The sequence below is a fragment of the Bos indicus genome, chromosome 5 (assembly GCF_029378745.1).
Source record: "Bos indicus isolate NIAB-ARS_2022 breed Sahiwal x Tharparkar chromosome 5, NIAB-ARS_B.indTharparkar_mat_pri_1.0, whole genome shotgun sequence".
Lineage (NCBI taxonomy): Eukaryota > Metazoa > Chordata > Mammalia > Artiodactyla > Bovidae > Bos > Bos indicus.
The window spans coordinates 79788827-79802106 of NC_091764.1; the positions used below are offsets into that span (position 1 = coordinate 79788827).

At 44.0% G+C, this 13280-nt stretch overlaps 1 protein-coding gene across 3 annotated transcripts in view; it reads left to right on the forward strand.

The window, feature by feature from the left end:
- Positions 1 to 231: 231 nt before the first annotated feature.
- The window catches only part of TMTC1 (transmembrane O-mannosyltransferase targeting cadherins 1), a 312150-nt gene continuing 299101 nt past the window's right edge, over positions 232 to 13280 (forward strand). For all 3 annotated transcript variants that reach the window (XM_070789893.1, XM_070789894.1, XM_019961394.2), the window contains exon 1: positions 232 to 673. In XM_070789893.1, coding sequence (XP_070645994.1) covers positions 372 to 673 — 302 coding nt within the window. In that variant the 5' untranslated portion in view covers positions 232 to 371. The remainder of the gene's footprint in view (positions 674 to 13280) is intronic.

A 13280-nucleotide genomic window follows, 5' to 3' on the forward strand; every position in this document is an offset into this window, starting at 1 on the left:
CTCTCGCCACCTCTTAACGCCGCGCCTGCAGGCTGAGCGCTACACCAGCCGGGCTGGGGCGGAGGGTGCGGGGCGTGGGGGGAAAGCGGCGCCGGTCCCGGGATTGGGGGGTGGAGGCGATGGCGAGCGGGGCATGCGCAGTGGGGCGGAGGAGGTGGCGATGGCCCGGGGAGGCGGGGGGACTGCTGTTTATCTGCAGCTGGGCCAACTCGGCGGCGCAGGCGGCGGCGGAGCGCGGGACGCCAGCGGCCGGTCCAGCTGCCGCCAGCCATGCCCGAGCCCATCTCCCGGCAGCTGCCGCGCACCGTCCGGGCCCCGGCCGGGGAGGATGCCAGACACCCGGGAGAGACCAGGACAGCGGCGGCGGCGCGATGGTGGTGACCAGCTCTGCCCGAGGCGGCGGCGGGGACCGCGCGCCCTCCCGGCGGCGGGACTGCGGACTCGCGCCGGCCGGAGCCGCGGCGCTGCTGGCCGGGGCGAGCTGCCTGTGCTACGGCCGCTCCCTGAGGGGCGAGTTCGTGCACGACGACGTGTGGGCGATCGTCAACAACCCCGACGTGCGGCCCGGAGCCCCTCTGCTCTGGGGCATCTTCTCCAACGATTTCTGGGGCAAGGGCATGGCCGAGAACACCAGCCACAAGTCTTACCGGCCGCTCTGCGTCCTCACCTTCAAGTGAGTCCCTCACCCTGGGCTCGCAGCGGCCGTTTCTACTCACCCTCTACCGGGCTGGGAGAAGTTGAGGGACCCGCTTGAAGGGAGGGGAGGGCGTTTCTTTTCTTGCTGCCCCTTGCCCTCCACGCCTCCCTGCTCTCCAGGTTGCCCACGCCCCTCTGCTTGTTGACCTCGGCCCGGCTTCTCCGGGCTCCCGGGGCGGCTCGGAAGGCGCGGGCTGCGAGTTGGGATCGAGTTTCTGGAGTCTTCGCTCTGGGCGGGCTGGTCTCTGGGGCCAGGGCTGGAGGGGCCGTGGAGCCGCCCACGCACACCTCACTCCCGTGGGGCTGTGGCCAAGTGAGACCAGAGCGCGCCCGACGATGCGGTGGCTGTAGTGGTGAAGCTCCCAAGTTGAGCTTTTCTCGGCGGTTGTTGGGCAGCTTTGCAGATGGGAAGTTATCAGCCTCTTAGCAGCCCTGAGCTGCCGTGGCGCGGGGATTTGGGGAGGAAAGGACCGCAGGCAGAAGCTCTCTCCCGACCTGCAGCCTTGACTGTTTCTGGAGCCTCTCGGATCTTTGGGAAGAGCTCCAGATTTAGACTTTAAAAGATGCAAAGCAAAGGAGGACAGAAAAACGTGGGGTCCTCTGGGGATTCCGGCGTCCCAGTCGAAGTAGTTTTTCTTTTACAACCTCAGAGTCATGATTCAGCATTTCAAGTGTGAATGAGGTGCGAAGGGAGTCAGATTTTTGAAGGATGGAGTATTTTCTTGAATTTAAAAAGAGGGCTAGCTTCAGATGGGAGGGGAGAAGGGCTGATTCCAGGGAGTGCTGGCTCCTATGTCATGAGCTTGACTCAACCCGTTATGATTTGGCTCAGTATTTAAGCTTATAATGTGCCGGACAAAACTGTTGAAATAATTTTGGTTCAGTATCATCAGCGTTTTAAGCCTTCTCCAACGGGTGTAATATGAACCCGTCCTCATGGTACTGGTCATATGAGACAGGGTAAGCAGCTTGAAAAGCCTGCTCAGATTGGGAGGCCCCAGGTCTCTTGACAGGTGGCTGATGACTTAGAAAAGGAAACCAGAGCGATTGGAAGAATGACTTCCACTGAAAGTTGAATGTTTTCAGGAGGGTAAGGAAATTCCACATTTGACTCTGAAGATTATTTTATAAACATTTATCCTGCTGGAAAGTGGTCTTGTTTTTCAGTTGAAAGATAAGCTCAGCTACTAAGTTGCTCATTCCTTTTTTCCCTAAATTTTTAAAAATGGCACATTCTCAGGTGGCACAATGTGTGTAACTTCTAAGCCCACCTGCTTTTGATTTATTACAGAGAGAGTTGTTGGTTACTTTAAAGTGTGGAAGCTCACAGCAGGAGGTGTGCTGGGCTTATACTAGCCATGGGAGACTGCCTAGGTCCCTCCTTTGAATGTTTTCCATATACAAAGTGAAGTGAAGTGAAAGTCACTCAGTCATATCCAACTGTTTGCAACCCCATGGACTGTACAGTCCATGGAATTCTCCAGGCCAGAATACTGGAGTGGGTAGCCTTTCCTTTCTCCAGGGGATCTTCCCAACCCAGGGACTGCACCCACGTCTCCCGCATTGGTGGCGGATTCCTTACCAGCTGAGCCACAAGGGAAGCTCATATACAAAAGTCAGGGTCAAATGCCTGTGCCCAGTTGGTGGACAGAGAAGAGTATCTTCACTTCTTGGCTTTCTAAAAAAAATTGTTTAAAATTCATGCAGGAAAAAAATAAATAAATAAAATTCATGCAGAAAGTGGCAGGGGCAGAAGACAGAGGAGGGGAGGAAAGGAGTAGACAGTGAGGCAAGACCATTTATGAAGAGGAAAACAGGCATTGAGCAGAACAGGGGCTAAGGAGAAGAATTGAGGGGGCAGAGGGCAACTTCACTTGTGATACTCACTGGTTAGAAAAAGCAGTCTGGTTGCTAAGATGCATTGCTCTTTGTAGAGTATATCTTACTGGCTGTGTAAGATATTCTTTTTGTTTTGTTTTGTTTGTTTTTTTTTAAGATGATTGAGTTGCAAATCTAGAGTGCAACAGAGCACTGACTGGAAAGGAATAGTGCCTCTTCAGAAAGAGAAATTCAGCTAATCTTTCTGTTCTTACAGGCATTGATTTGAAGAAGTTGTGGAGACTTTCTCATCATAGTCACCTGAGGTGCAACTGCATATTCTGCTGCAATAGTGTGAGGCTGGGCATGTATAAAGGATGATGTTAACAATATTAGGCCAACACAACTCTGATGATTGTTTTGAAGAAGGACAGAAAATCACATATACTAACTGTTTAGTGTGAATCAAGCATTGGCCTGGGGACTTTACATAGGTCATGTCTTTATGCTTTTTAATTTAGGTAATAGGGCTTCCCAGGAGGCTCACTGGTAAAGAATCCACCTGCCAATGCAGGAGCCACAAGAGACTTGATCCCTGGGTCAGGAAGATGCCCTGGAGAAGGAAATAACAACCCACTCCAGTATTCTTGTCTGGGAAATCCCATGGGCAGAGGAGCCTGGTGGGCTACAGTCACATGAGATCACAAAGGGCTGGACAGGATTGAGTACACAAGCACAGCTGGTGAAAACACAGAGTGACCTTTGAGATGCGTGCAAGCTTTCTTACCTGTATCTTAAGCTTTTTAAGGAAAAATTTTGAAAATTTAAAGCCATTTAATTAACAGCTAATTAATTAATATTGTAAGGACATCTGACATGAGATCTACCATCCTAACAAGTTTTTGAGAGCACAATATAGTATTTCAACTGTAGGTCCAATGTTGTGCGGCAACTCTCTAGCACTTATTCCTCTAGTATAATTGAAACTAGGTACCTGTCAAAAAGCAACTCTTGATGCTGCTCTCACCTCACCCTGCCCTTGGCAACCAGCATCTTAGTATCTGTTTCTATGAGTTTGTCTATTTCAGGGACCTCACGTAAGTGGACTCCTGAGGCTGGCTTATTTCATGTAGCATAGTACTCTCCAAGGTCTTCTGTGTTGTTGCACATTTCAGGATTTCCTCCTTTTTAAGGCTGAATAATATTACATCATGTGTATATATCACTTTTCCTTTATCCGTTCATCTGATGATGGGCACTTGATTTGTTTTTTATCATGATTACTGTGAATAATGCTATAGTGAACACAGGAGTACATATATGTTTTCAAAGTCATAATTTCAATTCTTTTGGATATAGACCCAGAAGAAGGATTGCTGAATCGTATAGTAATTGTATTTTTAATTTTTGAGGAACCTCTATCCTGTTTTCCATAGGGGCTGTACCATTTTACTTTCTTAACAATAGTGTACAAACGTTCCCAATTCTTCACATCTTTACTGATGCTTACCTTTTGTTTGTTTGTTTTCATAAAAACGAATCTAACAGGAATGAAGTGGTATCTCATTGTGGTTTTGATTTGCATGATTAAAGCACAATTTGCATGATTAGTGATGTTAAGTATCTTTCCCTCTACCTATTGGCCATTCCTATGTCTTCTTTGGAGAAATGTCTATTCAAGTTGTTCTTTGCCCATTTTTAAAATCAAGTTATTTAATTTCTTTTGTTTTAAGTTGTAGAAATTCCTTATATATTTTAGATATTAATAACATGCCTGATATTTGGTTTGCAAAAATTTTCTGCTATTCTGTAGGTTGTCTCTTCACTCTTGATTTGTTTCCTTTATTCTGCAAAGCTTCTTTAGTTTGATGTAGTCCCACTTGTCTAATTTTTGCTTTTATTGTTTGTACTTTTGTTATCATATCTAAGAAACCATTGCCAAGCCTAACATCATCAAGTTTTTCCTCTGTATTTTTCTTGTAGGAGTTTTATAGTTTCAGGTCTTATATTTAAATTTTTACTATATTTTTGGGTTGATTTTTGTACATGTTGTAAGAGTCTAATTTCATTCATTTGTATGTGGTTAGCCAGTTTTCCCAATACCATTTATTGAAGACTATCCTTTCCCCATTGTATATTCTTGGAACCCTTGTCAAAGATCATTTGACCATATGCTGCTGCTGCTAAGTCGCTTCAGTCGTGTCTGACTCTGTGCAACCCCATAGACGGCAGCCCACCAGGCTCCCCTGTCCCTGGGATTCTCCAGGCAAGAACACTGGAGTGGGTTGCCATTGCCTTCTCCAATGCATGAAAATGAAATGTGAAAGGGAAGTCACTCAGTCATGTCCGACTCTTAGCGACCCCATGGACTGCAGCTTACCAGGCTCCTCCATCCATGGGATTTTCCAGGCAAGAGTACTGGAGTGGGGTGCCATTGCCTTCTTCATATATACATGGGTTAATTTCTCTGTTCTTTTCCATTGATCTGTAAGTCTGTTTTTATGCCAGTACTGCACTGTTTTAATTACTGTAGCATTGGAATATATTTTGAAGTCAGGAAGTGTGGTGCCTCCAGCTTTATTCCTGTTGATCAAGATTGCTTTATATATTCAGGATTTTTTGATTCAATATAAAATTTATGATTTTTTTCTTTTTCTGTAAAAAATGCCTTGGGATTTTGATAGGGATTACATTGAATCTATAATATATGAACAATATTAAGTCTTCCCATTTATGAACATGGCATGTCTTTCCACTTATTTGTGTCTTCTTTAATTTCTTTCATCAGTGATTTGAAGTTATAAGTGTGTAAGTCTTTCATCTCTTTGGTTAAATTTGCTGCTGATACTCAGTGGTTTCAGTCCTGTCCAATCCCATGGACTATAGCCCACCAGGCTCCTCTGTCCATGGAATTTTCCCTCCAAGAATGCTGGAGTGAGTTACCATACCCTCCTCCAGAGGATCTTCCTCCCATGTCTCCTGCATTGCAGGCAGATTATTTACCACTGAGGAAACTCCTTTGGTTAATTTTATTCCTCAGTATTTCATTCTTTTTGTTGCTATAGTAAGTGGGATTTTTTTCCCCCTTAATTTTGGATAGTTTATTATTGTGTGTGCTTAGTCGTTCAGTCGTGTTTGACTCTTTGTGACCCCATGGACTGTACTGTAGCTTGCTAGGCTCATGTATCCATGGGGCCTCTCCAGGCAAGAATAGTGGAGTGGGTTGCCATGCCCTCCTCCAGGAGTTTATTATTAGTGCATGGAAACACAGCTGGTATTTTATGCTGATCCTTGGAAGAAAAGTTATGACCAACCTGCTAAATCACTTCAGGCGTGTCCAACTCTGTGTGACCCCATAGACGGCAGCCCACCAGGCTCCCCTGTCCCTGGGATTCTCCAGGCAAGAACACTGGAGTGGGTTGCCATTTCTTTCTCCAATGCATGAAAGTGAAAAGTGAAAGTGAAGTTGCTCAGTCGTGTCTGACTCTTAGCGACCCCATGGACTGTAGCCTACCAGGCTCCTCCGTCCATGGGATTTTCCAGGCAAGAGTACTGGAGTGGGGTGCCATTGCCTTCTCCGATGACCAACCTAGATAGCATATTGAAAAGCAGAGACATTACTTTGCTAACAAAGGTCCGTCTAGTCAAGGCTATGGTTTTTCCAGTGGTCATGTATGGATGTGAGAGTTGGACTCTGAAGAAAGCTGAGTGCTGAAGAATTGATGCTTTTAAACTGTGGTATTGGAGAAGACTCTTGAGAGTCCCTTGGATTGCAAGGAGATCCAACCAGTCCATTCTACAGGAATCAGCCCTGGGTGTTCTTTGGAAGGAATAATGCTAAAGCTGAAACTCCAGTACTTTGGCCACCTCATGCGAAGAGTTGACTCATTGGAAAAGACTCTGATGCTGGGAGGGATTGGGGGCAGGAGGAAAAGGGGATGACAGAGGATGAGATGGCTGGATGGCATCACTGACTCGATGGACAGGAGTTTGAGTGAATTCCTGGAGATAGTGATGGACAGGGAGGCCTGACGTGCTATGATTCATGGGGTTTCAAAGAGTCAGACATGACTGAGCGACTGAACTGAACTGATCTGAACTGAGCTTTACTGAATTATATTAGTTCTGATAGATTTTTGGTAGCATCTTTAGGGTTGTCTATATATGAGATCATGTCATCTGTAAACAGAGATAATTTTATTCTTCCTTCCTGATGTAGATCCCCTTTATTTTCTTTTCCTTGCCTAAGTGTTCTACCTAGGACTTCCAGTTCTTTGTGAATAGAAATGACAGGAGTGGGCATTTATACCTTGTTCCTAATCTTAGAAGAAAAGTTTTCACCTTTTTGCTGTTGGCTATAATGTTTCCAGTTTTGGGGTATTGCAAATAAAGTTGCTACAAACATTCATTTGCAGGGTTTTATGTGAACATAGTTTTTATTTCTCTAGGGTAAATGTCAGGAGTACAATTGCCGTGTCATGTGGTAGTTACATGTTTAGTTTTTTGAGAAACTGACAAACTGTTTTCCATCCCATCCCATCAGCAATGTATGTGTTATCCAGCTTCTCTACTTCCTCACAAGTTTTTTGTCATTGTTTTTTATTAGCCATTCTGATAGGTGTGTAGTGACATGTCATTGTGTTTTTCATTGGCTCTAATGGCTAACTGATGGTGTTAAATATTTTTTCATGTGTCCATTTGACTTCTGTATAGCCTCTTTGTTAAAATTTCTCTTCATATTTTTGTCAATTTTTCTAAATAGATTTTTTTTAATGTTGAGTTTTACAATTTCTTAATATATTCTAGATATAAATTCTTTGTCAGGATTTCCTTCTACTCTATAGTCTGTTTTTCCTTCATCTTCATGAGTTTTTTCCCAGTGCAAATCTCAAACTGATTTATTTCATTAAATATAGTTTGTTATCTTCGAATAAATAAATGAATGTCACACATACTAACAGATAGAAATTCCCTTATAGTAAATGCTAAATAAACTTATTTATAAAAAGAGTAATGCTTGTTATCATAAAGGTGCTTGCTTGTATAGAAATATATTAATACTAATCACAGTTTTTCTTATGTAAGAAATGGGTAGAAGTTGAAGTGGGGAAGTGGATTATTAGAGTGTCTACTTTGACCAGTTTGGGGGTCCAAGCACAATGGAAGATGAAGGCAGCTTCCCAAGATGCGGTGACTTTGTACTGTATCAATTTAGCTAACTGGAACCTCATCTTAGAAGTTTCTTTCCTGTGCTGTACTGGGTTAGGGGCAGACAGGAGAAATTTGTTCGAGGTTTAGACAGTGAAAGTGAAATGACTGTGTTACCAAAAATGCAGTCCTGCTGCTCATTGGTAGAAAGCCAATACTTGAGAGACAAGGTTGGTGGAAAGGAAAGTTCGCTTTATCTTGGAGGCAGCAACTAGAAGAGAGGGTGGACCCATGTCCAAAGGCTGACTCTTCACTGACAATTATTGGACAAGAGTTTTTAAAGGGGCATTTCAGGGGTGTATAGGTGGAGGGAGGTGGCTACTTGTAGAAATAGCAGTCATCTCTGATAGTCAGTCATCTTGAAATTGGTCATCACATGTCTGACCAGCTTCATTTTGATCATTTGAAGTACAGTTGATCTTCATTTCCAAGTTGGTTTGTTCCCATTTCCTTGAGGCCCATTCTTGGAATCACGGCAGTTTATGTCATGGCTATAGTCTGGTCATCATGTAGTTATCTTCTTCCACCTGGTGGAGGGTTTCAGTATCTGCAAAGGATATGGCTTAGAGTATTATCTATAGCCCTTGAAAGTGAAAGTGAAAGTGAAGTCGCTCAGTAGTGTCTGATTCTTTGCAACCCTATGGACTGTAGCCCACCAGGCTTCTCCATCCATGGTATTCTCCAGGCAAGAATACTGGAACAGGTTGCCATTTCCTTCTCCAGGGGATCTTCCTGATCCAGGGAGCGAACCTGGGTCTCCTGCATTGCAGGCAGATGCTTTACCCTCTGAGCCACTAGGGAAGCCCAGGAACTAAAATTCTTTGACTTGTTTAATGGCTAAACTATTTAGTCTTATTTGACTGCTTTCCTTTGCTTCTACATTCTCTCATCTCTCTGATTAAATTTATTCTTCAACTAAAGTTTTGCTACAGACAGAAGGCAGGCTGAGGACATTGGAGGTGGGGGTCTCTCCTGGGAATGTCCCAGAGTGCCCTGCTCTGTTTCAGCCATGTCCTCGCTCAGAAGCTGGGTGTAGGTTTTGGTGTGTCACAGCTCATGCTGGTTCTCCCCGACTTGCAGACTAACCTGCTCTGCTGTGCAGCAGAGCTGATTCTGCAGCTCCTCCAGAGTTTTCCATATTTCCTGTAGCTACTTGAAATCATGGTGCCCATGTGTGATCAGCTGTATGGACACTGCTGGCCTGTTTGCAAGCCACTCCCATCGTTTAAGTTGGAGCCTAGGAGGTTGCAAGAGAGAAGTGTATTTTAGTTCTTCTTTGTGGATTCCAGCCCCTTCTTCTTTCCCCTACTTCAGGTTCCATCCCTGCTTCTGGAATGCCTGCCCTGCTGGCTTTCCACTTGTTACAGACACAGTAGCAGCAGCCCTGCATAGGCTATTAAATGAGTTTCTCTGGATTATGAAAGGTCAAATCTCTGTAGCAAATTCCTTTAGCTGTATCATTCCTGGTGGTTCTGCTTCTCTGGTCAAACTTTAACTGATACAAATGATCATTTCTTTGTGTTGCTTGGAGTGAATGTAGAATTCTAATGAATTTCTGTCTCTAGTCAAATCTTCTATTCAGTCTTTTCATAATCTCATTTCCAAGGGCACACAGGAATATTTTTGGACTGTTGTAGAGCAGAATCAAAACATCTGTGAAAACTTAATCTGCAGCAGTAATCTTTTTTGTTTTCTTTCTTTATCCTTCACTGGCCATGACCTGTTTTTAACACTGGAATCAGGAGAAGCACTTGAAGTCCCTTTGTAGACGCTGAACTGACCCAGAACCAGACCCTGTAATGCCCACATTGAAAAATGGTCCTAATTGATTTAAAAGGTGCTTAGCTTTTTAACTTTCATGGAGAAGCAGCTCCTGCTGAATTCTTGGCTGTGCTATTCCACATCGAAAAGCAAGGAGAAGCTTCTTTCAACAAGAAAGAACCACTGGTTTTTCCATGATATAGAAGGAGAAGGAAGGCAAATAAAAGACCTTGATCTCTTTCCATGCTCAGGCTATTAGATCATAGTGTTCTACTAGTTTTCTGTAAAGTTTTATTTTATTGAATGCTTCTGATGGTAATATAAACCATATGAGTGAAAGTGGGTGGTTTAAATGTCAGAGTTAAAAAATAGAATATCTTAATATGTGCAGCTGTAAGGATTTTCAACATTTTAATATTTGGATCTTGAGAGGTTTTTTTTTTTTTTTGCAGCACTTTGCAACTTTAAGGCACAAATGATATGCCAACCATGAAAGTCAGCTCTAGCCTCTGTGCCCAAAACCTTTTGGTTCTGTTCCTTTTGATTTGACCTCTCTGGGCATTCATTTTGAAATAGTCTATTGCTACAAGACTGATAATCTTAAGACAAGTGAAGACTGTTTAGGATGTTTGACTAGATTTTCTAGGATGTTTGGTAATGGATGTAGTGTAGCTAAGAAAAAATGTGATTGGAAGTAATGAAGATTTTTATATAAAAAAATGAAAAAAATGTTCTCTGAAAATTTCATTCTAAATGAAGTTTATCTTAGAAACCCCAAGAGAAGAAGGTTATGATTCTTGTCTTTTAGAATATGCTTTAGATGTAAAATAGACTTTAGACTACAGTCTGATGGTGTAGGAGGGATGGGAAATGAGAGGAATATATTTCTGAATCATGAGAGTTTTTAATAGGTAAGTTCTTCAAATCAGTGAAGGTTTGGAAAACATCTTCTGAAGCAGTCATTTTTGTTTTAATAAAAAATGTATTTCCTATCATCCTTGGGAGCTACATTCAGCTTTTTCAAACTTTGATTATGTAATCTCCCCACTTAAAAGGGGGATAAGGAATGCTAATCTTGCATCAGTAATGGCCTTGTTCCTTTTCCAAATGATAAGAAATGGTTCCTGTTTGATCTGCTCCTGGCCCAGACCTATAGTCTTCAGTCTCCACCTCATTCTCTCTGTGTCACGTGGTAGAGTCTGTATTCCTGGTACAGACCAAACTTTTGGCTCTCAAGGGATTTTGCACTTGGCTTCTTCTTCCTGGAATGCTCTTTCCCCAGGTCCTTGCATTGTTTCTTCTCTCACCACCTTCAGTCTCTGCTCAAATGTCACTTTATCCCAGATGCCTTCCCTGGCCACCTGATCTGAAATAGCTGGCACTCCTCCATGTGCCATCCTTACTCTCAGACTCTCCTACCCTCTTTGCCTTGGTAGCCCTCACTGTTATCTGGCATCATGTATTTATTGCTGCTTTTTGTATCTCCTCACTATTGTGTGAACTCTATGAGGTTTATCTTAAGCACTTGGAACAGTGCCTGACATGCAACGTAGATAGGAGCTTGATAAATTAATTGTTTAAATCATGTTTGTGAATGCCCTACTTCTTCAGGTAAATGTTTAGGTATGTAAATATTCAGTTAATGATTTAGGTAGGGCTACACCTTTACAGGGTTTCCCATGTAGCTCAGCAGTAAAGAATCTGCCTGCCAATGCAGGATGTCCCTGGGTTGTGACGATCCCTGGAGGAGGGAATGGCAACCCACTCCAGAATGCTTGCCTGAAGAATCTAAAGGAGAGAGGAGCCTGGTGGGCTACAGTTCATGGGGTCACAGAGTCGGACATCACCTAGCGACTAAACAATGGCAACAACACCCTTACAAGGTAGAGGGAAAAGTCTGCTGGACTTATTTCTTGGCTTATGTATCTTTTTCCCTTCCTCCATCAAAGACAAAAGTGGGAGCAGACCAGGAATTTGCTGGACACGCAGAGAGTTGCAGTGGGTCCTACTTACTAGGAGGTGAAGGGGCAGCTCTGATCCTGAAAGGGCTCCTATGGCTCTGCTGTAATCTGCTAAGACCGTGACCCTCTGTGGAGAGGGAGAATGAGATCTTTTGCACTTTTAAATCATAAGCTTCTTTTGTGGCAGATTGAAGCATTATGGTTGGGGGTTGCTTGCTGTAAACTGGACACAATTCTGGCAAACCTCAGAATTACATGGGATTCTCTCCACACCCTGCTCATGAAGACCCAAATTCCTCCATGCCAGTGTCCTGCTATCTGTAATGAAAGGCCATTTTTTTTCCCAGTTAATGAGTTAGACAATGAAATATCATTTCTGGTTGGATTAAATGGAGTATGCGTGTGTGTGTGTGTGCACTAAGTCACTTTAGTCGTGTCTAACTCTGCGACTCCACAGATTATGGTAGCTCGCCAGGCTCCTCTGTCCATGGGATTCTCCAGGCAAGAATACTGGAGGGAAATGCCATGCCCTCACCTCCTCCAGGGGATCTTTCCAACCCAGGGATCGAACCTAAGTCTCATGTCTCATGCATTGGCAGGTGGGTTCTTTACCACCAGGGCCACCTGAGAAGCCCACATGGAGTATAAGGACCTGAAAATACTTTCTCAAGGGTGCTATGGTTAAGTGGGAGAGACTTCCTCTTCCCTGCAGCTGTGCAAGAATTTGTCTGGCCTTTCTCCAGATTTCTGGGAAGGAGCTTCTAAACTATTCGAGTTTCCAGAGTGATAGGAGTGATTTTGTTGTTCATGGGGACTCCCTGGGACCGCACCTGAGTTTACGCTAAGGAGGAGTTGATTCACGGTGGGCCTCCAGATAGCCTTAGAATGCAGGTGGTCCTGCTGGAAAGACTAGTCTTATGATTCAAGAGTTGGGACTTGGAGCCAGATGATTTTTGTTTCTAAGCCAGGCTGGCTGGTAATGGTGCTGTGGCACTGGCTATTGAGAAAAGGACGTTATTGTGAGGTCAAGCAGCAAGGAGACAGCAAGCAGGGTTCAAGCTTTTAGGGTTAGTGGAGGAGGGTCGGTGTGCAGAAGCCCTGTTGGGTGGTTTGGATTGGAGAACTTTGTTACTTGGCCTCTGATGCTAAGGTGTGATGAAGGGGTGTCATACTGGATCTTCCTGAACAATGGATCGTTCACTTCTGAAAGGTGTTCAGGTTGCAGTCATGTTCCTGTCTTTTAGTTCCCTGTTGGGGGTTGGAGGGTAGGGTTGAGAGCAGAGAAACTTTGGTTCTGGGCATTATCTGAAGTCACAATTTTCTCCTAAGAGCATGCCTCAGCTGCATGACTTGTGGTTTTATTCTGTTGTCTCTGAAAAACACCTTGGTGTCTTGTTAGAAACAGCATGGGGCCAGTTTGAGCTGGTTCTGCAGTTACAGTATCTAGGAAGGCCCTACCCTCCAACCTCTGGGAAGGGAAAGGGGTGCTGGAGTGGCCAGTGCTGGAATCAGTTAGCTTCCCCACTGAAACCCTGGTTAAGTTTGGTTGTGATTTCCTGGTCGGCAGTTCTACATCAGTGTGCTGAGGGGCTGATGTGTCCTGAAGACACAGAAGGCTCGTGCTTAGGACCCTTTCAGACTTGGGCCCCATGGGTCTTTATTTTTTTTCTATCAGTTTTGGTTCATATCTTTTATATTAAAACTGTAATCGTAAAAGAGTATCATGCTTGGAGTGGGAGGTAGGAGAGAGGTTTAAGACGGAGAGGACATACATATATTCTTGTTGTTACATTGCAGAAACCAATACTATATTGTAAAGCAATTATACTCTAATTA